Source organism: Rhyacophila brunnea, unplaced genomic scaffold (assembly GCF_057557595.1).
Source record: "Rhyacophila brunnea isolate RB1 unplaced genomic scaffold, BYU_Rbru_1.0 scaffold_16, whole genome shotgun sequence".
In the NCBI taxonomy this organism is placed as follows: domain Eukaryota; kingdom Metazoa; phylum Arthropoda; class Insecta; order Trichoptera; family Rhyacophilidae; genus Rhyacophila; species Rhyacophila brunnea.
Window position 1 is genome coordinate 19,977,664 of NW_028232816.1, and position 26,739 is coordinate 20,004,402.

The 26,739-nt window shown below is 34.7% G+C and overlaps 1 protein-coding gene across 1 annotated transcript in view; it reads left to right on the top strand.

The window, feature by feature from the left end:
- The window catches only part of Rme-8 (receptor mediated endocytosis 8), a 52,249-nt gene extending 26,475 nt beyond the window's left edge, over window positions 1-25,774 (top strand). The window contains exons 22-36 of the mRNA XM_085943864.1: window positions 120-304; window positions 1,894-2,085; window positions 2,252-2,431; window positions 2,955-3,122; window positions 5,211-5,453; window positions 6,325-6,457; window positions 6,548-6,639; window positions 10,192-10,363; window positions 10,467-10,579; window positions 11,072-11,244; window positions 12,147-12,372; window positions 12,844-13,011; window positions 16,251-16,397; window positions 17,268-17,496; window positions 24,841-25,774. Of these exons, the coding sequence (XP_085799990.1) occupies window positions 120-304; window positions 1,894-2,085; window positions 2,252-2,431; window positions 2,955-3,122; window positions 5,211-5,453; window positions 6,325-6,457; window positions 6,548-6,639; window positions 10,192-10,363; window positions 10,467-10,579; window positions 11,072-11,244; window positions 12,147-12,372; window positions 12,844-13,011; window positions 16,251-16,397; window positions 17,268-17,496; window positions 24,841-24,920 (2,501 nt within the window). The 3' untranslated portion in view covers window positions 24,921-25,774. The remainder of the gene's footprint in view (window positions 1-119; window positions 305-1,893; window positions 2,086-2,251; window positions 2,432-2,954; window positions 3,123-5,210; window positions 5,454-6,324; window positions 6,458-6,547; window positions 6,640-10,191; window positions 10,364-10,466; window positions 10,580-11,071; window positions 11,245-12,146; window positions 12,373-12,843; window positions 13,012-16,250; window positions 16,398-17,267; window positions 17,497-24,840) is intronic.
- The last annotated feature ends 965 nt before the right edge of the window (window positions 25,775-26,739 follow it).

The following is a 26,739-nucleotide window of genomic DNA, read 5'->3' on the forward strand; positions in this document are numbered from 1 at the left end:
CCGCAGTAGAGGTAGAGAGCGGTAGAGAATAATATTTTGCTTTCAAAATATTGGAGTGCTAACTCATGCTTATTGATCAATAATGACTCATTGTATTTATGTATGTAATTGTTTGGCAGAACTGGAGCCGTATAAGTACGCGGGCTACCCTCAGCTGATCAAGACCATCCGCATGGAAACAGGCGACGAGTCTCTCTTCAGCAAATCCGCCCCGCTCCTGGCAGCCGGCTGCGAGCTGGCCCATCATACCGTGCGATGCTCCGCTCTCAACGCCGAGGAGCTCAGGAGAGAAGGCGGTCTTCAGGTTTCAATGCTTCTTCATCTCTATATTATATACCTACATACGTTAAAGAGTAGAGTGTTGTAGAAGAAGACATTGCAAATTTGAGAAAGAGAACACCTGTTGAATTGTCCTGCATGAATTTCAGGTCTTATTGCGTACTATGTGGACTCACATAAATATGAAGCAGCGAGTATAATGTGGTGATATGACACATTATGTCAAGTAACACGACAATGTGGTACTTGAGGTTTGCTCTGTCAAAATTATTATAAATATGTACTGTGGAAAAATGGAAAATAAAAGAAAACATTCTAGTTGAGTTATGAAAAATAAAACTTTCACCTAGTTTGAATATCATAAGAGGTGTCTGACTCGAATCAGAGGAATCATTTTTACTAATTCATTTCAAACTTGACACATTTTACCATTGATATACTACTGGATGAATCATATGCTTCTTAAAATGACGCCCGATTTTCAGGGACTCGGCCAGTGCGAAAACTTGCTGTTTTAATATCAGCGGACTTAACTCGATATAAGCTCACTTAATATTTGTCTCGAAAACGACCTGGCAATAATTATGAGTAAGCCCGATCTAGCTTGCATCTTACTCTAACTAATAGTCAGCGCATGACGACCTGCTCTGTCCGCTCAGACATGAATTTTTGGTAGCTTGCAAGCTTTGGGTTGCAGACACCCTTAGGGTCACTATTCCAAGAACGCAAATTTAGTTTTACAGCCAGGGCAATACGGGTGAAATTCGGGAATCCATGTTAACGGTCTTAACGCATTATACCTACAAGGAAATATTATAAGACGATATTCGTAATATCTTTTGTGGTACATTTTTAAAATGACACTTGTATGGGAACTCCACATCTAGTAGTATATCAATGCATTTTACATACTTCATATAACTGGATGCAATTATTTTCTGTATTAAAAGTTGTGACCACACAAATGAGTTAAATCTTGCCAGTGATGATTAATACAGTCGAACTCTGTTATTACGATCACGGATATAGCGAGATCTTGGATGTAACAAGGAAACATTCGTTGACATTTTAGCTTATGATTTTCTCCATACATTTCTTCACTTTTATAACAAGCTATTTATCGGGGATACCGAGCTAAAATATTGTCAAAAATTTTCTTAAAACTATTAATGTGTCATTTATAAACATTTCAACCCTAAGCAATAAAATCCGACTGGACAGGATGCCGCCGGGATCGGATTACGTTTATGACACTAGTTAAGTGTGTAAGTACCTAATTGGTGTTTTCGCCGACAATATTGAAAAAGTATCCACGCATTTGGTTGAAATTGCATTTAAAAAATCTAGGTTTGTGAGGTCAGTAGGTACCTACCAGCATTACAATAAACAACTTCTTTTGTAGTTTATGAATGCCATGCTTGTTTCGGGGAAAAATTCTAATTGTATATTTTTGTTTGATTTGCTACTTTTTGTGTTATGAGACCGCTCATTTTAAAATACCTATTCTCTGATATAACGAGTAACGCTTTTAATGAGCAAATTCAGTCGGTCCCATCTTCCTCGTAATAACCAAGTTCGACTGTATTGTTTCAAATCCTTGTTTTCGTGATTCAGAGCTTGCTGGAAGCGTACTCGCGCTGCGTGTCGGTGCTGAGCCTGTCGTCGAAGCCCGGAGACGTGGCGGTGCAGGTGTGCCAGCACATCAGCCGATGCTACTCCGTGGCTGCCGGTTTCGCCCTGTGTCGTGAAGTCATCGGCCAGATGCCCGGTCTCATCGTGGACCTTTGCAGAATACTCACCTTCAAGGTAATTTCATTTTAACCGTATGCAACATCAGCTGAAGGGCTAAAACAGTTTCAACCATTATATTCTTGGGTTACAGAAAAATCAAGTTTCAACTTTGTTCATAAATAAATATCCCATATTAGACGGCGAAAGCAGACATAAAAAAAATGTACCTTTTACTCTACAGCATCTGGGTGCTCTTTGCTGCAGTGCAGTGGGCTGCGTGAAAGCATTTTCAGTGGACAGCAGTCTGCAGACAAGATTGCTCCGATGTGGCGCTCTATGGACTCTCTTGAAAGCTGCCCTGCTCTACGACTACACTCTGGACGAGGGGGGAGTTGAAAGGTCTCAAGAAGCAAACCAGCAGGTATGCATACTGTGCCATGTGTTATGTCCAAAGACAATGAAGAAAGCCTATTGGAAGGAGCCTACATATGTGATACTGAAGCCGAGGATGGGATATTGGTCTGCTATTAGCTGCATTTCATTTTGCACTGCGGATTCATTTGTAGCAAGATTCATTATTTTCACCCACATCTGTCGAAAACTACAAGCCAGTTGGCATAGACCAAGGTTTTGAACCAAGATTCGCTTTATCACTTTCGGCCATTATGTCAAATTTACGAAGTTGCCGAATTTGTGTAGTTTTAAACTTCAAAGGGCATGATATCTTCTTCAGGCTTCTCAATATCAAATTGAATCTTGTTTATTCACATATTGGTCAACTTCATTGGTTTAACAGAACACTAAAATATTATTAGGCTTCCTCTCATTGTCAAACTCTTTGGTTATGACTAATTCATTACTTTTGTCATTGGCAGAGCTGCGAATCTAAAGTCGTAAGGCTGCAAAGTCACAGTACATAATATAATATTTTTTTTTTGTTGCAGGAGGTTGCGAATCAACTGGCCAAACTGTCGATAGCAGCGTGTGCCGGCCTCGGCGGATATCTGAGCGGAGAGGAAGAGACTCCGACTAATCAGCTGGCCAGGAATGCCTTACACGCCCTGCTCACTCCACACTTGGCCGGAAAACTTAGCAATGACAAACCTGAAGAGGTTTGTATGAACTAATCTAACATTTAACAAAACTGCGCTCTGAAACTTTACTGTATAGCTGTTGCATAGACTGCATGTTGAACATTAGTAAATGATTGTAATAAACTAAATGAATAACAATATACACTTAAACAGTGATCATTGTGTTATGATATATTTTCAGTACTATATTGATTTAATGATCAAAGATTTGTCTTTCGAACACTTGTGGTTATATGTGACGGTGGCGAAGGGTGAAGGTAACCTGTTAAGATCTGACATAAATAGTGAACATTACACTTTGTCAGTCATACATATTTTTTTTTATTGAATCTAAGACTACAATTTACAGATGGTGTAGGTTAATTTAAAAAAAAAAAAAAATAAACCCTGCCTTACCAAACCCCATTTATCGTTTGTCAATTTATGTGCTACGGCCGTATGTTGTAGCTTAACCACTGGGGAATGCCAATAGAATTATAAAGACCTTATTCTTAGGTCAATAATTATTATAAAGCAAACATTATTCGTAGAATGTTTATCACATTTGAAAGTTCAAAGACATAGCTTATAATCAGTATCTTTATAATTATTTTCAAATGTGTAAATCTTGCCCAATTTTTGAATAATAAAATGCCTAATTCTTGTCAAATTTGGGATCACAGAGATTATCAATATAATTTTTTATCGTAAATATTTCACTATAATAATGTCGACATAAATTTCACTAACGGTTTTATAAATGCTTTTAAAGATTAATAAATCTAAAAAATCTTAACACCACTTCACATGGACGTACTGAAATATGACTATATTCTAAAACATTAGAGCGAGAGGTTTAAAAGAATACTATTTTATGTAATAAAAATACTTTATGCAGTCATCAAATGTTTGAAATATATATAAAGGATAATAAGGCTTCAAAATTATATAAATAGATTATCTACAACGTTTAAGGAATGTCCAGGGTTGTGCTCTGAAAATAGCATAAAATCTTCATTTTGACGTTCGCTGAGCATGTGGGCCGTTAAACCAAACTATAATAGATAAAAAATATTATTCTATCTATAAAATATCCAAAATTATGTATAATTTAGTGGCATAAATTGATAGATAATAGATGAGTCTTTTTTGACTATTTATGTCTTGGTTTTCGCAAGGTATAATTGAATTTTAAAAACTAACCAACACCATCTGTAAATCATAGTCCTAGTTCAATAAAAACAAATACGAATAACTGACAAAGCTTAGTGTGCACTATTTATATCGGATCTTAACAGCCTACCTCTACCTTCCGCCACTGATATGTGAAGACCGCATATTGAACAGAGGTAAATGATTGAAAAACACAGAATAACAATACATATCTGAACAGTGAGCTACTGTATTCTACGCAATAGACAGTAAGTAACACAATGTAATGCGCAGAAGTTTGTTAGTTCATATTTGGTTTAATATTATTTTTCTGTAGAATTTTTTTAAATTTCCCGCATTCTTTTTTCACATAGGAACGGTTGTCATACAAATTTTAGTTATAATTATGGGACCAATAATTTATTACTATTCATAGATGTCACTGGTTTCTCGAATTTTCGAATTGCAATTTCGATACTGATCGATAACAGATGGGAGAATAAATCAATTTTCACTGTATGTAGCAATTTCAATACCTACATTATTGGTTTTGTATTGGGTCATTATAATCATGATCATCAGTTGGGGACGATCCACTGCTGGATGAAGGCCTTCCCTAGCTCCTTCGACTCTTCTCGGTCGCTAGTTCTTCACTGTCACGTACATCCACTGAAATTTACGAGTTCGTCTATTCAGCGGGTTTTATGGCATCCTTGTGGTTGTTTAGTGCCCCTTGGCTACCGCTGTATGACAGCATTTATCCAACAGTTGTCCACTCAACAAACGACATGCCTGCTTAGCAATCTCTAACAGACGTACTCTTGTATACCTCCTTATCAATTGGGTTATCTTGTGGTCTTTTCGCGTTATGCCCAATATGCACCATTCCATGCCACGTATTGCTACTTGTAATTTTTGGTTTTCTCTTACATTATAATACAAGAAATTAATCAAAATACTGTGATGCTTTTTCAGCTCCTGAAGATAATAAATTCGAATTGGCGAAATCCTTATTTGATCTGGGACAATAGTACTCGGGCGGAGCTGTCGGAGTTTCTTCAAAACAGGAAACAGTCAGTGGCTGCCAGCGACGATTATCAGGACGACGAAGACATTATCCTCTGCACCGAGTTTAAATATTCCGCTCACAAAGGACAGCTTATCATTGGAGAAATATTTGTCCAGATATACAATGAACAACCAACATTTACCATAGAGGTAAACTTTTGTTGAAATCATCATATTTTCATGTTTTCAGTCGACAGAAGATACAAATAATCAGGTGATCCATGATTATAACTTCATGATCTTCGTCTTTTTCAATTCAGAACTGAACTACCGTACACTAAACCGGCTCGCACATCTAAACTCGCCTCGTCTGCCGCACAGCCATAAATCAAACCTTCTGGGAACGTCACACCGATGTTGCATATGAAGACCGCGCACATCTACCTTGCGACAGTCGCATGTAACCTCTCGAAACTTGGATATGTATGGAATGCGGCGACCGGCGAGCTTTGACGTCTAAATAGGAATGACCAATTCGTAGAGTGTGCATATGCGTAACCGCAACACTGGCAGCTTCGACTCGCAGCCCGAGACACATTCCATTTATCGCAAGCAACGTCAGATTTTTTTTCAAACTAAAATGTTTTATTCAAACAGTGTGCGAAGGTCCATAAGATAATGTGTGTTTTGTGAATAACGATTACGTCACATTGACGTATTCGGCATGTTGTAGACGAGACAAGATAAGATGTGCGAGCCATAGAAAACTCAGATAATTTGTGCAATCACATGAGTCAAAAATATGTAAATTTAGAGAAGAAAAAAAATATACATTCTATCAAGCGTGTGATTGGTGATGTGATGTCATATGCGTGGGCTGTGACCTAACTTCAGTATGGTTCTGATGCATTTAAATACCACATATAATGACATTATTTACTGAGAGTACGTGAACACACGTGATAACCATTTGTTTCTGGGTTAAATCTCATTTAAGTGACTCGTTTCGCTACTTGTATTAACATCAGCGATTTCCATTGACATTTTTTGTACACATTTTATAATGGTTTGTGTATTGTAGAATCCCAAAGGGTTCACGTTGGACCTGTTGGACTTCTTGGGTCAGCAGTCTCAAGGAGCCATGGACGACGAGAAGATTGCCAACATTGTGATGGCTCTCAAAGCCTTAGCTAATATCATCAAAACTAATGCTGGTAAGTCTTGTCTCATACCAACTATTCACAATCTTTTAATAGTTACTAGTATCTATAAATTTTAAGCATGTGCTCAAATTTTAATTTCAGGTGTGGAAATCCAATGCATCGGATACTTTGGCCTTATATTTGGACTGCTAAGCGCTCGAGGATATCCTGATGTGCAGAAAGAAGCACTTCAGGTAAATGAACATGATATGTATCATCTTGGTTCTTTGACACCATGCTTAATAGTGAAATAACGTAACTGTTAAAGAGACTTGTAAAGTAAACTATGTGAACAAAATACATTTATTAAATAATTGTTATATTTTGACTGTTGAAAGGCAAAACCACACAAGGAACTATTGTTGTAGTTTCAATAGAGGAAAAACAATGAATTCTCGATGGATTTTGAATGTAATTTGTTGATTAAGACGTATAGAAGGACAGATGTGCTAATTTGTCACACTGCAAGATTAAACAAACCGATGAAGTGTGGTGTTAAAATTGAATATATGAAAAAATCACTTGTGTGGTTTTTCCTGTCAACACTCGATATGGTGAAAACCATGTGAAAAATTTATTACAAGGGGTCCTCATTACCCAAGTATTCATTATCCGAGTTCCCGCAGTTACGAATTTGCAGGAATGTGCAAAAAAACTATAAAAACACATAAAAAACACAAGCTCAATAGCTCACAGTCGTCAACTATCACTTTCAATCCCGTACTCCTACGCTATTTCTGTCTTACTCACATGTTTTACTTACATGTCTTTCATCTCAATCATTCTCAGCATATTTGCTTTAACCCGGCCGGCGCCGATGTCACACACCTTGTACAAATCGGCCAAATTCGCAATGCGCATGTGTATAAATCGATGCCACCGCGTCCATATTTATCATACGGGACTGATTTTTTCACGTAAATTTGGCCTGATTTGTCCTTCTCCTGCCACCTATGACATATTTTAAAAGCATTGGTTCTAAATATAAAATAATCACCAAAGTTTCGAACCAATTCGTACGGCCAAGTTTTGCCGGTCGACAGAAATCAGTTTGAACTGCGCGCCGCGACTGCGCAGTATACGACAGACTTTCAACCGAGCGGGCCATTGCGCGGGATTGTATTTATCGCATACAAGTTGAATATTTACCGCAATCGTTGATAAATACTTTTTTTGCTGTCTGGTGTACTTATCACATTAAAACTGGCATGATTAACTATTGAACGTATGATTTTATTTTATCGCGATTTTTAAAATACTTTTTGTACTGTCTACCGTGTCTCATTTTAGTGAATGTGAAAATTAATACTGATATCAATAACTATGGTGTGTGAGTTTAATGGTTTCTGTGATTTGGCGTTTCTTAATACTGTAGTTAAACATTTTAAAAACATTTCATAGTTTTATAGTGCATAAATATGGAGGAAGAAAATGTGCGTACTAATGAGGAATTGGACTCAGATTATGACATGTCGGAAGAGGAATTGGAACAACATGAGACTGATCATGATGTTGACGATACGGACTCTGACGAGCCAATTGAATTTTTGCGGTCATGGAGAACTGGTCCGTATATTCCAATAGTTCACGAATTCAATGATTGTCGATCTGGCGTGACATCGAACGACTTGGACGAATCCTCTCCCGAATGTCTTTTCTTTGAACATTTTTTGAATAAAAATATAATGTCGGAAATAGTGAACCAAACGAATACATTTTTTAACCATTCGTACAGTGCGGGAGACCTCGGACCGAAATCGCGGTCACACAATTGGACAGACACGTCAGTGCCGGAGTTGTATACATTTTTTGCCGTATCAATGCTGATGACTCGAAATAAGCACACGTCGATAAAGGAACATTGGAGTACCGATCCTTACCTGCATGCAGACATTTAATGAAATTAGAAGAAAATAGCAGAATTAGCAGAAAATAATGGCTAGAAATCGATACCAACTTATTTTACAAATGCTTCATTTTTCTGATCCTAGTGTGACCGCCTCAAATGATAGACTAGCTAAAATTAGATTACTGTTAGAACACACAAGAACAATTTTTAGGGAAACGATGATACTGTATCAGAATCTTTGCATAGATGAGAGCATAATCGTGTTTAAGGGTAGATTAATTTTTAAACAATTCATTCCTTCCAAAAGACATCGATTTGGAATAAAAATGTTTGTGATGTGTGACGTAATGACAGGATATATTATTGACTTTATAATTTATTGTGGGGAAGGGACTGACATACAAGACAATGAAAATCTCGGTATTTCCGGTGCGGTAGTGACAACGCTAATGAAAGACTATATCGGGAAAGGTCACACCTTATGGTGTGATAACTGGTATTCGAGTCCGGCGCTCTTTAAATACCTTCACTCTCACAAAACGAATGCTTGCGGTACAGTGAGAAAAAATCGTAAAGATATGCCAGAGTTCAGCAAACTGAAAAAGGGAGATACCGAGGCTAAGTACAATAGTCCACTTTTGGCTCTGAAATGGCACGATAGGAGGGATGTTCACATGCTATCCACCCTCCACGATGCATCATTTGGACCAACGGGAAAAGTGAACTATAGAACTGGCGAAAACATTGAAAAACCAAAATGTGTTATAGATTATAACAAAAATATGGGTACGGTAGATAAGTCCGACATGATGCTTAGCAACTTGTCGTGTATGAGAAAATCGATCAAGTGGTATAAAAAGGTCGCATTCCACATGATCGACTTATATTTATTAAATGCTTTTTATTTATATAAATTTATTAAATCTGACAAAAAAACATTGGGCGATTTTCAACTCTGTGTAATAAAACAACTAGTGGACAAATATTGTGTGAGAATTTCAAATGCACCCCTGCCTAAGCCGACAGCGTCAACTAGCGATAATCCCGTACGATTATTGCCCAAAAGTGCAACGGGACATTTGCCAGAATACATTTTACCGACACAAAATACCGATAAGCCTAGAAGAAGATGTTTCGTATGCGGGAATTCTAAAAAAAATCCGAAAAAAACAAAACTCTCTCGCTATATGTGCCCAACGTGTGATGTTGCGTTATGCCTGTCACCTTGCTTTAAAATATATCACACATCTAAAGAATTTTAAAATAGGTTTATTATTGTATTTGTTTTTTTTTTTTTAATATGTGAGTTCGTGTTAATTTATCAATAATATTCAATAAGTGAAGTGTTTGTGTAGTTTAAATATATTAAAAGGGTCCCCTTTATATTTGTTTACGACTCAACCCGAAGACATTAATATGTGATTTATCGATATGCACTTGAAAATTAGTAACGCTCGATTCGTGGGAACGTATGCACAAGTGTCGAAATATTACACACCGCGCAGAGCTCTAACTATTTGCTACAAAATGGCGACTTGCGGTAAGTTCTTTCAAATTTGGATAGCATTCGTTTGTTCGAGTGTTTCTGATATTATAACTGATTTATTACGGTTTTTTAGTGTGTCGAAATTATCTTAATGGCTTTGGGTTCTCGACTGGAGCTGTGACATATTTTTTATTGCTTTTTTTAGTATAGAACAAAGACGATAATGAAATTCATGCGTAGTTATGGTGCGTCATACGATTTTTGAGGCAGGTGCCGGGTTAAGAGGTATTTTTTCAGTCTCGATTACACTCGGATAATGAGGATCCCCTGTATATAAAATATTCTGGAACCGCTATCAAATGTTCATATTACTTCATCTATCAAGTAATTATACCTCGTAATTATTTGCAGGTAGTGGTGTCGAGTGCAGGATGTGCGGAGTGTGTGGAAGACGTCGCGGCAGGTAAACTGATGGGCCATGTCCTGCCACTGGCTGCCGTAGGATCTCTGCGAGCACCCGCACTAGATGCTCTCTCCGCCCTCTTGACTAACACTTCCATCGTCAGCGAGGCTCTCAACAAAGGTTATTCACTCACATAGCATTACCCAGTCATTGATGTTGATAGTTACTGACTGCCACTGCTATGCTTCATGATGATAACAAGGGTGTTGATTTTGATTTTCAGGTGCTGTGATATATTTATTAGATTTATTCTGTAATTCCAATGCTGAACAATTAATTGAGGGTTCGGCCGATCTGCTAGCCAAAATGATGGCCGATAAACTACACGGACCCAAGGTTTGTCATTTCACCGTATTCTTTGTACATAACAAACTGATAAATGATTAGACGGCCCAGAAGTCAGTTAGTTCTTGAATTGCACATTTGAACATAGCATATATTTACTCTTGAAGAAGGAGATTGGCGAGACAGTCAGCACTTTTATGTGTAAACAGTTATTGTCACGATAGTTTAAAATACACACTATTGCTGCCAGTAAATCTATGCACGTGTGCAGGTGCTATAAGTGTATGTTTATAAAAAAACTTGTTTCTCACTTCTGAGCCTTCCAATAATTATATGTTTAGCTTGATATTAAAATACAATGATGTGTTGAGTGTTCACACAATGATTTCTATAAATGTAATGCATGAGATATTATCAAAACTAACCAAAAATGCTCTAATAAACATTTAAAATGCAATAAAGTATGGTTTTATATTATCCATTAATTTTCTATGATAAAAATGGTTAAGACCTCATATATACATAATTGGATTGTGATGTCAGGTGAAATTGTCGCTGTGTCGGTATCTGCCGGCTATCTTCGCGGACGCCATGCGGTCAGGTGGCGCGTCAGCCGCGGCAAGAATGCTCAACACGCCGCAACACCACCCCGAGCTGGTGTGGGACACGGACGCCAAAGACAGAGTTTCTGCCGTTGTTGCCAGACATAAAGACGAGTGAGTTCATTCATTTTTATAATGTTATTTTTACTAGCCAACCTCTACGCGTACAATTTTAGTTCTGGGTGTTAAACGCCATTATCAGACATAATTATGACTATGACCCTACCATTATTGGTTACCTCATAGAATACTCAAAAAAAATTACTTTTCATGATACCATAAAAACCATTTAAAAAATAATTTATATAAATATTATTTAACCTGAATCATTAAAAAATGAATTATTTTAGCATAAACTCAACATTACCATAACTTAAGGTGACGCATCAGTGAAACGCCAAATAATTTCCAACTGTAGGCGCGACGAAATTTTGGACTCGCTGCCATTCACTGAGAGAATCTCGGGCCAGAAGCTCGTCACTTTGCTGCGTGATGGCGACGGGTCAATTAATTCTAAAATCGTGTAAAGATGACTAAAAACGTTACCCATTTACTTTAAAAAGAAAACATGTCAATGAATATATTATTATTGTTACTAATAGAACAATAAACAGAACATAAAATGAACGTATGTTGGATTTATATGAAAAATAATATTTCGTTTGACAGGTGTCATTTGCACCCGCGACCCGCAGTCCGCGCATCGCCTAGCAACGATCTTTTTAGACCGTGCCTCAACTAATGCATGGCCTTAAGGTGAATGCACCATATCTGCTGTTAGATCAGAAGGTTGGTGGTTTGGGCGGGGGATTTACTCGTTTTTCACTTTTCGAGTCGGATATGGTGCTTTTTTAGTACACATGAACCGGATTCACTATACTGGCATTTTACTGTACTGTACATAAAAGTTATACTTCTATAGTAACAAGTATCAGTAAGATAAACAGAGTAAATTTTTAATTCAAACAATAATTGACCGTGTTCAACTGAGCTAATTGGTGCATTTATGATTGCAGGCACTTTTCAGTTCAAGTGCGCGACCCGTCTGCACAGTGGAGCGCAGGCATGGAGAGCTCAGCGTCGTCTCTGGTGTGGTCTCCGCCCGGGGAGGTGGTGGTGGGGGGCGTATACCTACGCCTGTTTGCCGCCAACCCACAGTGGACGCTGCGCAGCCCTCGCACATTCCTCGCAGACCTGCTCGACTGCACCATGGCTAACTTGCAGAAGGACAGCGATTCACAGGTCAGTACAGATATCTGATTATACTCTATGTAGTCCTGTTATTTAATTGCCGTCACTCAATGAGGTTACTCACGTCTTTGTATAAATTCGAACCCCCGGCTGGTTACGAGCAACGTCCTAATGGGTTGGGCAAATAGCTTAAAACTACCATTACTTGTGAAAAATCTATTGCACAAACTCCACTCTGTGTAGCCCATATGCTCTATTTGGGATCGAATATGGTAATTTTATAAACTGGTATCAGGATCTCTCCAATTTTTGTCTTAACGTACCCGCACTTGGTAATAGTTTAATAAACTATTTTTTTTATTCAACGGATATTTCACAAGATTTAAGAATGTAGCATTCTTTATTGAATACACACATGTAATTTGGGAATACTTCAAAACATACCTATTAAAAAAATTTTTGAAAAATATATGGTTTCCCAATTTAGCTATTTCTTAATTGTTAATCTTTTTTTTGTTCCAGAGCGAGTTATTAGAGTTGTGCACTAGAGCCCTCTGTGGCTTACTGGGTGCTCAGCCGACACTTGCGGACTTAGTAGCAGGCCGTGGTCACCTTCCCAGATTGTGCCGCCATCTTGCCGCCAGTCCCCAACACGCCCTGCCCATTTTACACACTGTTTCCAACAGTCAGGTTCGTAAAATTATGTTGACCACCGATTGAATTATCTTTTTCACATTAGACAAGACTATTTTATTGTTTCTTAGTTTTCAAATCTTTTATCCTTTTGACTTCATCACAATATATAATATTAAGGCTGTAAATTAGTCACAACTTTACGCGCTGTGAAAATACACGTATTATATAATTTCTTAATCTTTTTTTTTCGTCGACTGTATAGATTCGTATTGTCATATAGGCTTACAAACTGCAGTCTAGAGCTTAGAAGAAATCTGTATTTAGCTACATATTTTGTCCGACTTATACACGGTGTAAATGGAAAATGCCATTCTTGGCAGTATTGACTTGTGTGTCCCTGATAATTATCTAAGAAATCGGGAGCATCTGTTGTTAAAACTAACCTGCCATTGGTGATGCCAATTGGGAGAGTCATAACTCTGTTAAATAAAATTACTTTGGATATTGATATATTCCACTTACGTGAGTGTGTCTAGGTGGGCGTTGTTTTATGAATTTTTAAGATTCTACTTACGTAATAGTAATCTACTTAGTTCACCAGTGTGCTTCCATGTATTTTTTTTACTCACATTTTTATGTACACCCGATCCTCTTTTTGCACGGGGGATACGTTCCAAAGACTACCGTGCAAAACAAAACCGTATAAAAAAAGATAAGGTCCCCATAAATGGTAGATGGGTTCCATTACTCAAAATACGAAATTCTTGAACTCAAAAATATATCGATTTTATTTATTATTTATAAAATTTTTTATATTTATATATTTATAAAATTTATAAATAAAAATATTTATACTTTTTTTAAACCAGCAAGCTAAGAAGTAAGTTAGAAACACATTACCATCATGTCACGTGAGCTCACAAAAAGTGTGCACTCATTTTACTTGGTATTTGTATATATTAGAACCATAGTGAAGTCATCTTAGGTGTATCATGCCACACCACCGATCTCACGCACGATTGAAATTTGTTTATAGTGATTTGGAAGGGAGCGACAGATGACAGGTATTTGACACAATTGGTTATCAATTTTTAATATTGTATGCTTTGATGGTTCGTTCTATGATGAATATAAGTTCATGTGACGTGTTGATGATATGTTTCTGCCTTAAATTAATTTAAAAATAGAAAAATATGTATGTAATACACCCGATCCTCTTTTTGCACGGGGGATACGTTCCAAAGACTACCGTGCAAAACAAAACCGTATAAAAAAAGATAAGGTCCCCATAAATGGTAGATGGGTTCCATTACTCAAAATACGAAATTCTTGAACTCAAAAATATATCGATTTTATTTATTATTTATAAAATTTTTTATATTTATATATTTATAAAATTTATAAATAAAAATATTTATACTTTTTTTAAACCAGCAAGCTAAGAAGTAAGTTAGAAACACATTACCATCATGTCACGTGAGCTCACAAAAAGTGTGCACTCATTTTACTTGGTATTTGTATATATTAGAACCATAGTGAAGTCATCTTAGGTGTATCATGCCACACCACCGATCTCACGCACGATTGAAATTTGTTTATAGTGATTTGGAAGGGAGCGACAGATGACAGGTATTTGACACAATTGGTTATCAATTTTTAATATTGTATGCTTTGATGGTTCGTTCTATGATGAATATAAGTTCATGTGACGTGTTGATGATATGTTTCTGCCTTAAATTAATTTAAAAATAGAAAAATATGTATGTAATACACCCGATCCTCTTTTGCACGAGGGATACGTTCCAAAGACTACAGTGCAAAATAAAACCGTGTAAAAAAAGATAAGGTGCCCATACAAAAATGGTAGATAGGTTGCATTACTTAAAATCAACTCAAAATAAGAAATTCTTTAACCCAAAAATAAATCGAATTTATTCATTATTTCTACTTAAGTACATAAAAATACATAGTTTTTGAATTAAATTAAATTTAGCATAGATAAATATATTCATTCAGTGTCGCTACATGACAATAAACGTGCCCGTTTTCTGCTTTTTTTGGTGGCGAAAAATCACTCTCATAAATAATAAATAATTAATGACGCTGACGCGGCGTGTCTCTCGTATTGAACCCAAAGTGACTGACTAGTGGCACTATATACGTATGTATGTATGTATGTTAGTCTGGTCGGCATCCGGTGACAACATATTATGTATGCACCAGTGGCGTGCGGTCCATTGCAATGCAATTTTTCTATAAATATGTACACGTATACGTATTTTTATTCTTATTAGTTTTTTTAAACCGTGTTAAAGCAAAAAAATCAGTGTAAATAAAAAATAATCACTACTTTTTTTAAACCGTGTTTTTTCAAAACCGTGCAAAAAGAGGATCGGGTGTATTATTTTTTATGTTATGTCGTGAACGCTTTAAATTTATAATTTGTCATGTTCATTATATTATGTAAAATAAATTCGAATATTCTATGCTGAATGAATCAAAATATTATGTTGGTTTACTCATATTATGATGTTTGTTATGGAAAAAAGTGACTCTTCTACCTTCTACAAATTGATTACCAATTCGAAATTATCTGTATTTTCATATATAATTACAACAGCACTTGTAGCAAACAACAATTTATTGTTTGTGGCCCCAGTTTCGACTTTCTGGGGCACCTTGGGTACTGGGTATATTATTATAAAACATTATAAATCTTCACCGCTTATTTAAACATAATATTTGCAGACTTTTAACTGTTTTCCACTTTTGGCAATGAATCATAGTATCGTGGGGTCATTATCAAAAGTTGGTAAGTCTCGAAATCATGTTTTGGAGTAATCGCAATTTGAAGTTTGACATGCCCTCTAAAATCAGGCATAATACTTCTTTCTTTGTGGTTTATGTGCATGTTCTATATATCGGATGACTTAGAATTCTTTTCTATCATACATATTAATATATAGACACATGGTCCGTTGTTAATTCCAAATACCTAAATTATCTACTTACCGACTTTTGGCAGCAATTCCATGATATTTGGTATTACATATTATATTTTTACATTTTGACTACAGCTGGATAATCCGGAATCTTGTATTAACGATGGATGGGTTATCAGTATTGTACTGTATAAATAATATTGTCTGAAAATTCCAAATAACTATTTATATAAATTCATAATATTTAAGATAATTTTGAACTCTACTGTACGTTTTATAATTTTATTTATAGTAGGCATGTATGATTCTGTCACCGAACTGATGAAATATAAGTTGTTGCTCTATGACTAGATATGCGTGAACGCCCTGGCCCAGACTGAATGCATAGCAGGGTTGAAGCAAGCCATGAAGAACCGAAGGGACTTGGTCGGGATGGCATGCGAAGCTCTCTCTAGAATATTTAGCAGTCCTGCTAACACTGATGAACTGGTTCATCAGGTAAGCTACGTGTTTTGCTAGAATAATGTTCATGGATTCGTTCAATTTGTTAATGCTACGTCCTTGCTAAATGTGGGCAGTATGTACTGTGCCTGTGTGTAATGTGAGAAGCGTCCACGATGAAACATCTTAGAACAAATTAGCATGTCCTAATTGAGCATGTCACACGTGCGATTAATAAGATAATGCATTCATGCACTGCACTTAATGTTTGAAAATTAAAATGGTTTCATTTATCCCTCAGTTGTTGTTTGATTATTTCGATGGAAGTGTCGATTTCGAATGTAAGAGAGCACCGTGGAAAAAAATAAATCCAAGTCAGAAGGTTCAATTAACTGTCAACAAGGAATGGGATACTATTATTTATTTTAATAAATTACTGAATACATACACAATCACTGAAAGCCCTCTATAGTTAGGCTGTGACACGAAACTGTGAATTTAAATCGTAGTGCTAGTTATTGCTTACACTTAGAATGCAATATGGTAAACTGTTTCTCCTCTAAATCTACTTTTCAAGACAATTGACATAAATACCCACGAACAAATTGACACCGCTACGTGTTACAATTGGACACCTTTAGATTTCCCGTAAATGTCCACAATGCATGCATTGAATTGCCCACATTGCATGTACTCGCATTTAGCTAGGACGTAACGTTGTTTATTTGCCTGGGTGTAACTCTTACCCTTCTAGGACCTATAAACCTGTACAGTTAAGTGTTTGTCATGTTGTATTCCAACGAGACCAAGAAGGAAAAGCTTTAATTCAAAAATTGATGTTAATATTATCCTCTGTATCACAATATGGGATCTACCTCATTGGCCTGTATAATAGATTAATTTAATTAAATTTGTTGCGATGTATAGGCACTGGAGAGCGATATGGTGGGACAGCTCCTCGCACTGCTGGAATCAGGACTGCCGTCAGCGCAGGTGGCAGCGCAGGCGGTGGCGGCGTTGAAGGCCATGGCGCGCAGCGGTCCCCATGGGGAGCGGGTGCGGCAAGCACTGGACAAGTGCGCCGCGTGGAGGCAATACGCCACGCAGCGACACGACCTATTCATTGCTGACGTGCCCACTGCTGGATATCTCACTGGTAAGAATTATATCCAATTCATTTTTACTGGGTGTTGTTAATTAATTGTAATGATTTTTTTTTTTTTTTAAATATTGGTAAATTATCATGACTCGATATGTGAAATATTTTATTGTTAATTGAATAGCTATGATTACAAAAAAATAAATCAGGGTTCTAGTTCTCATTGGAAATTCGTTTATTTGTCAATGAGACTTACAGCTTTCGCCTTCAGCACCACCTTTTAAATGGACCTATTTTCTTTTGTCATCCACACTTTAGAGGCATATTGTCACCTTCGATCTAATTTCTAGTAATTGTAGTTTAATTTTCAGTTAATCGTGTTTGAATCCAATTAATATATTAATGTGATATTGGTGTATGCCAGAATAGAAATACTCATTAACAATATAGCAATTTGTACTGAAGACTTATCAAAACTCCACATATTTGTGAGAACTTGTGCACAATTCATTTATTCCTTCGAAGTTACAAAATATGCATTATAGAAAAACCTAACATAGCTAGACACATTTCAGTGTCTTGTTTTCTCCAATTGGTCGCATTTTTGATGTATTGAAATATAATATTGCCACTGTCAATCTCCTTTTGATGTCAACTTCACATCAGTGGCAAAGGGTGGAGGAAGGCTGTTAAGATTCAACATAAATAGTGCACACTAAACTTAGTCATATGTATTTTTTTTAAATTTCATTAAGGGGGGACATGCTCGTCGAAGGTCAAAATTGAGTTTTTATTGTATTTTCAAACCATGATCCTGGACACTCCTTAAACGTTGTAGATAATCTATTTATATAATTTTGAAGCCTTATTATCCTTTATAGTTATTTTAAACATTTGATGACTGCACAAAGTATTTTTGTTACATAAAATAGTATTCTTTTAAACCTCTCGCTCTAATGTTTTAGAATATAGTCATATTTCGGTACATAACTGTGCAGTGGTGTTAAGATTTTTTATGTTTATTAATTTTTAAACGCATTTATGAAACCATTAGTAGAATTTATTACGAGATAATTTTTGGAAAATATTCACGATAAAAAATTATATTGATAATCTCTGTGATCCCAAATTTGACAAGAATTAGGCATTTTATTATTCAAAAAATCGGCAAGATTAACACATTTCAAGATGATTCTAAAGATACTTATTATAAGCTATGTCTTTGACCATTCAAGTGTGATAAACATCTTATGAATAATGATTGCTTTATAATAATTATTGACCTAAGAATAAGGTAGTGTTTTTTTGAAATACGCCATTTCTTTTGTCATTCCCCTGTGGTTAAGCTACAACATACGGCCGTATCATTTTACATTCAATTTATGGCTACGGCCATATGTTGTAGCTTAACCACAGGGGAATGACAAAAGAAATGGCGTATTTCAAAAAAACACTACCTTATTCTTAGGTCAATAATTATTATAAAGCAATCATTATTCATAAGATGTTTATCACACTTGAATGGTCAAAGACATAGCTTATAATAAGTATCTTTAGAATCATCTTCAAATGTGTTAATCTTGCCGATTTTTTGAATTATAAAATTCCTAATTCTTGTCAAATTTGGGATCACAGAGATTATCAATATAATTTTTTATCGTGAATATTTTACAAAAATTATCTCGTAATAAATTATACTAATGGTTTTATAAATGCGTTTAAAAATTAATAAACGTAAAAAATTTTAACACCACTGCACAGTTATGTACCGAAATATGACTATATTCTAAAACATCAGAGCGAGAGGTTTAAAAGAATACTATTTTATGTAACAAAAATACTTTATGCAGTCATCAAATGTTTAAAATAACTATAAAGGATAATAAGGCTTCAAAATGATATAAATAGATTATCTACAACGTTTAAGGAGCGTCCAGGATCATGGTTTGAAAATACAATAAAAACTCAATTTTGACCTACGACGAGCACGTGGGCCGTTAAACCCTGCCTTAAACGAAACCATAATTATCTAGGTATGCTATGGAGATCCGACAATAACAGTGCACACTTTTACAGCCGTACTTATTTTTTTTTGTTGAATTATGATTACAGATGGTGTTGGTTAGTTTTTTTTAACGGCTGCCCTGCCTAACCAAACCATAATCGATAAAAAAATATTATATAGTTAAACAAATTTTGACTATTATCTACTATGGCAACTATTACACTATTTTTGTCGGATCGCCAATAGCATACCTAAACTATTATGGTTTGATTTAGGCAGGGTTTAATTGAATTTCAAAAACTAACAAACGCTATCTACACATCAATGAAAACAAAAAACATGTTTGACTGACAAAGGTTAGTGTGCACTATGTATGTCAGCTCTTAACAGCCTACCTCCACCCTTCACCACTGCCTCACATCCACCTTTATCAGTGATGCAGGCGCTGATAAACATATTAACTGAAGACATCTATGTTGTTGGCAGCAAGTTTAATTATTGGATTACTGTTGCAGTATAGTATATATGAGGCGCCGAGTTGCTAAAGTGGCTCCTGAGGGTTTTTTGAGTTTTGAGTAAATCACGAAAAACTGTTATGGACAGTGTGTTAACTTTATGTGTAATTTAAGTGGTTTTGTATCTTCTAGGTTAATATTAAAAGTAAAATAAAACCTCAAATTCAATTTATATGCGGCAATATTCCAAATAAATCCATTTTAATTGTCCGGAGAGCGGACTTGAGTCACTCGCTGTCGCAAGGAGCAAAATTTGTTACTCACATTTTGACATTCCATGTCAATAGAGTCGAATTTGGCACTTGCGGGAACATGGTCGGCCGGAAATGACAGCTCAGTAACGGCCCGTATTTATTTCAATTAAATATAGGTTTTTTAGAATTTATTTTGCTAAACAAATATTTCGTAGCCATACTTACCTACTAGCTGGTAGGTCTTTTTTTTACATTGAATCTATTTAGCTTTTAAAGTGGTATACATACACACATACATACATAAAAAAGCATTTTTTCGGAATAATGAATCGTTGTTTATCAAGGAGCAGCAAGCAAGAAATTACAGAAGTATACAAAATAAAAGAATAAGTGATTTCTGGGGATGATTGGAAATAAGTTGATTAAATAAAATATTAGTACAGTATAATCTCGTTAACTACAGGGGTCCCTGAAAATTTGATTTCGAATAAACGATAATCGCCATATACTATATACTAAATTTTTCGAAATATTTTTTTTTAGTAACTTGTATGGGGACTATTAAGTATGAAGTAGGTAACGAAAAATAATTGTAATCAATGTTTGCTGGAGTAAAGCCAAAAAACGAATTTGATGATGTAGGTAAGTCGAAACATGTGTCTACTTTTAACTAATTAAATACATCCCAAAAAGTATATTTTTACACCAAACGCAATCCTATGAGTAATCATATCAACATGTAAGTCATTTCCCATGACTTATTGAAATTATCAGAGTTGGTCTATGGCATAAACCAATACTAGGGTAGCGCACTGCCCAACCAAACCTATACACGGGTTATCAGCATTTAATATAGATATGTAAATATTTATATAAAGACCTTTAATGCGGTTATGTTAATTAATTTATCATAATTATGGATTCGCTTAGAAAGTCGTCAAATGATTCAAAAATGTTCATTTAATAAGGGTCCCAATAATAATATTTTTTGACACAAACCAAAATTATGTTAAAAACTTTTATTTAAAAATCTTAATTACATCACGCTTAATATCCAATATTTACGGCATACTTAAAAAAAACGCATACGAAACTAAAAATTAATATGTGACACCACTGGATTATTCAAACAACTATAGCAAAAATTAATGTTTGGAATGCCCATTTTCAAATACTTTTCCTGGCGTAATGCATTACATCTCCAGCCAGCTGGATTTCTCAAACGCTTCCTTGATTCTTCTGGTTGAGATTCCCTTACAGTAACTAATGAAACATCCATTATTAATTAATAAAAACAATCAAATAGACGAAGCAAAATTATGACTATTTCACTGTACACACGTGACCAGTTTGACACGATTGTATAGAGAATTTAAAGTACGTTTAAAATCAGCATTTGAATGGCGGCGTCTGATTGGTCGGTTATGAAGAGACAATTTAGCGACTCAATATTTTTTCAAAGAGCGCGCTTGGCGACTCACGTCAATATTTATTTTGATTTTTTGACGAAATTGGAAGGAATTTGAAACTCTCAACTGGAAAAGTTGGTAGATCTATCAATATAGCACATATGTACATTCAAAACTAATTTTATCAAAAAATCGCCTGGAGCCAGTTTAGCGACTCAGCGCCTCATATGTTACGCCGATTGTGCGAAATTGAATATTACATGAAATGGGCAAAATTTTGCCTAAATCATGAAAAATGCAAGCCCGTTACCTTATTCATGAATTAGACAAAATATCTGGAGAGTGCGTGAATTCGGCAGTAATTTTTCTGTCTAGTTCATGTCTTGGACAAATTAGATAGTAGCGCTACGGTGGTATTTTTTGCAACTAAACTAAATGTATCAAAATGCTCATGCATTGGTCAAAATGTACATATATTATCTATGGTCAGATTAGATGATCGCGCTCCGGTGGTATTTTTTGCAACTAATCAAACTAAACAAATGTCATTGATTATAATATAAAAATATACCAATCAATATGTAACTGCAATGACTTTCATATCTATTTACTATGCGCAAAGAAATCTAGAACTATAATATGATAACGGAAGAATTTTATTGAAAAGTATTTTGGTGATTTGATTCGTGCTTGGTCAATTGAATGTTTGTGATAGGTAGTTTGTTGACACTTGATAGCTAACCTCAAAATGGACATTCAGTTGAATACTTTAATTCAGAATTACAAAACCAAACCTAACCTAACCTAATAATAATAATATTATATTATGTCCAATTATAACTCATAAAACCATCCGTATTAAATTTACTTTTTCTTCTGTCATGTTGACAGTTCAAGAATTCCATACCCTGGCGAATTCATGTACCCAGCAGAAAATTTACCTAATTCATGAATAAGGCAACAGGCTTGACTGTTACATGAATTAGCCAAAATTTTGGCCATTTCATGTAATAGTCAATTTCGCACATTCGGTGTAACATATATGAGGCGTAGAGTTACAAAACCCGCTCTAGAGACTTTTTTGAGTTTTGAGTAAATGACGAAAAACTGTTTTGAGCATATTATGATGATTTAAGTGTAATTTTAGATGTTATATTTCTTCCGTTACATACGGAAAAGTATAATAAATTGTCAAATCCAACGTATAAGCTGTATTTATTCAAATAAATGCATTTTAATTATCCCAAGAGCGGTCTTTGTCAGTCTCTACCTGACAGAGCGGCGTTCGACGCGGAATTTTTTAAAAGGAGCGGTGTTTGTCGCACAGTGGTACATTGTTGACAGGAGATGATAGTTCAGTAGCGGTCCGTATTTATTATAATTATGTAATATATTTTCGAATTTACTTTGTCTAAAAAATATTTTATAGCCATTCTTACCTACTGGGAGCTGTATATTTTTCGCATTGTACCTACATATTTAGCTGTTTTATTGGTATGTAATATTTTTTAAAAATAGTGCTATATGCTTAAAAATATTTTTTTTTAATTTAAAAAAATAGTTATTTAGTTGAATAGTACCTACTTTTTACTATGTCAAATTGCCTTTGTGAAACTTTTTAATTTTAATATGTTAATGTCATGTACTTATTTTTATTCTATAACAAACAATTTTTTTTTTTTAAAAAAAATGTTACTTTTCCTGGAAACAATTAGTTATTACCTACATACCATGCAAATTATTTGTTTAATAGGTAACTAATCTTTTATAATTATATAAGTGCCCTAATAATTCTTAATAATTTTAATATTAATGACCATATTTTGAATCAGATAGATATTTTTAAACCCTTAAAAGGTAATTATAAGATAATTTGAAATAACAATAACATATTTTTTAATAATATCAATAGCATAAATAAAAAAAACCCAGCGGACTTAAGTACAGGCTTTTACCTAACTAATCCCTGTATTACCTGTGTCCCCAAATTCCATGTCTGTGGGAAACCCATCATTACCTACCAACCTATTTACTAAATGTAAAAATAAAATAATAATATTTTTAAGCTATATTATTCATAATCTACTTAGGTATATTAGATATTTTATAGCATTTAATTCAGAAAACCAAATCTGATAAACAAAAGTAGCGAAGTATCAGCTTACTTATTTTCCCATATAAATATTTATTACCTATATTCTGTTGTTCCTGCTCCGTTTCATATACCTACAAATAATAGTGATAACGTGGAATTTCTGAAATTTATTGCAAAAACGTATTATAAAAGTAACGGTATTTCTACAAGATAGCACAGCATTGTTAACTATGTGTCGTTATTACAACTAAACTAATCTACAATTTAATAAACATATTTGAATTAAAATTCATTATCGCTCATATTAACGAATGATACAATTTTATGACGAAAAAAACTTGTCCCGTAGAGATAATGATAAGAAATGTCATTTTTTATCAAGGGAGATGAAAAAACTAGCCTAACGTAACATAACCTACTAAATCTATCATTTGTATAGTACAAATTATCAAACAAAAAGCATTTCTCCGACAGAAAATAGTTTTCCTTTAATTATATTTTTGACACAAACCAAATAATGATAAAAACGTGTAAGAATCTTATGCTATTTTATTATATCACATAGAATATTAAGTATAAATGACAACAAAAAATACATGTAAAACTAGAAAATAATATGAGCCACCACTGGGTTATTCATAACAATACAGCAAAATATAGTCAATTTTTAAATACGTTTATTGGCGTAACAGGCTACATTTCCAAGCAGCTGGATTTTTAAAACGCTTCCTTGATTGTTCTTGTTGAGATTCCGTCACACTAACTATTGATACATTCATTATTAAAAGTAAAAAATAGTAAAATAAATGAAGCAAAATTATGACGCGCACGAGAAAACGGTTTGACGGTTTGTATGGAGATTGAAGGATTCGTGAAGAGTCATTATTTAAATCGCGGCGTCTGATTGGCCGGTTACGCAGAGAGGGTTTTACCAGAATAAATTTATTTTAAGAGCGGCTTTAGTCAGTCTCCTCGATATTTATTTAGATTTTTTGAAGAAACAGAGAGGAATTTAAAACTCTCATCTAGAACAGAAGATAGGTCTTACGAAAGAGCTCCTGCGTACATTCATAACTTTTTTTTTGAAAAATCGCCCAGAGCGGGTTTTGTCACTCTACGCCTCATATATGGATTACATTGGATTCTGTGAATATGTAGCATTTAAAATACTATGTTTTTTCAGGTGGCATTCCTCAGACGGCAGGTTACCTGACGCAGGGCCCCACATCGAACATAACATTGCAGCCGCCGCCTGTAGACTGATATGATTATAAAACTAGTTATCTCATTTCCACATTCTTATTTCTACTACTACACAGCGGGTCCAAGTGTGCGACAGAAGATATGATAATATATTTGTAACATTTTATTATGTATTACTCACAATATGCTTTATAAATTTATTTTAGTTGATTAGCTTAAAAATACCTGATAACATATTTTGTCATTTTTTTGTTGACATTTCACTACGAAGGGAGTACTGTTGGCGGCATCGACTCGCTCGGTCAGTTGAGAGTCTTTGTCTCATGCGCATGCACGCTGATATACTTGCGATTATAATCAAATTAAAAATATATCACTAGTGTCTACATGTGTTTCAGTGGGTGACCTACATAATCAATCCCACATATGCGTTTATAACTATACCGATTGACAATGAACCATACAGTTATTTAGGGAGCATCAAATGGAGTGTCCAATTCTAAAGGGAATCAAGTCCAGGTACAATATTTTCATATAAATGATGTTTAATGTTAAATCAATTTTTCTAATCTTTTCAAGAATTTCATTGTTTACTTAGTGATAATTCATGATAATTTTTATAATGAGTTTATCATTTGGTAACTAGGTATTTATCATATAGAAAGATTTTTTTATGACACTTGTTTCGGTCACATAGTGAGCTTTATCAAGTATGTATATCTAATTCTTGATAAATGGAAATTTTAAAACAACTTTTATATAAATAAATTAATTGTGCATTCTTAAGATATTTAAAAAAATGATATCATTACTATATATCGTCGTCGCGCTTGCAAAATCTGCCATGTAATAAAACACAACTTTTCAGGAGAAGGAAAAAACTGATTTACTCAACAATGCCTCACGTTTTTTACAAAGAAAATAAACTGAAAATTAGATAATTACTTCAGATTCAGTATAAATGATATTTTATACTTGAGTAAAAGGCACATAGCTTGTTTTATTTGGGTCTTTAAATCCGTTTTGTGGTTGAGGCAGCACATAGCGGATTCAAATTAACGCGTATTTTAGACATAGCGGATTTTGCCCCGGGTAAAAACTGATAATTGCATAATCTAATGATGTTAATTCTATGCGTAAAACATCTTTAACCAAGCCAATAGGCTGTATCGAGCAAACCTTTATCTTTCCAGCTAAAATTTGACATATAAATGAGTAATAATTATCGAGTGAAGGGGAAATAAAAATATCCAGAGTAGGATGGATAAATAAGTAAACAATTTTATTATAGCACATCAAGAAAGTTACATTAGATTATAATAAACAGTTGTATAACCTACCTACTTACCGGGCTTTTAAAATTAACACTCTTCTTTAAGTAAACACAAATGATTGTGCAATGTAATGTAATTTTACACTTTTTTATTGCTTAAATATTATTTGTCGACAAACGTAAATAATCCGCTATGTGCACTAGCGCTGGTAGTAAAAGGCGCATTCTAAAGCAAAGGTCAGTGCAAACTCCGTCATGTGTCATTAACAGGCGCAATTAATAGTAACTTTTTTTACTTTAAAATGCGATATATGACCGGAATATTCATAGCGTATTTTGCAAGCCATTTTTAAGTGAAAATACATAGCTTATTTTGCATTTTTCTAAACTAGCGTTAATATTAGAAAACGGGTTTTACAGGCCCGTCCGTCGCGTCTCGTTCTATCACATCACAAAAAAATGTTTGTCGGATTTTGCAGGCGCAACGACGATATATATAATATATCAGTCAATGTCATGAAATAAAATATTTGATTTGAATATAATTTAAATATAAATTGCAAACTTTTGTTTTTTGTTATTGAATAGTAATCTTATGTCTTAACC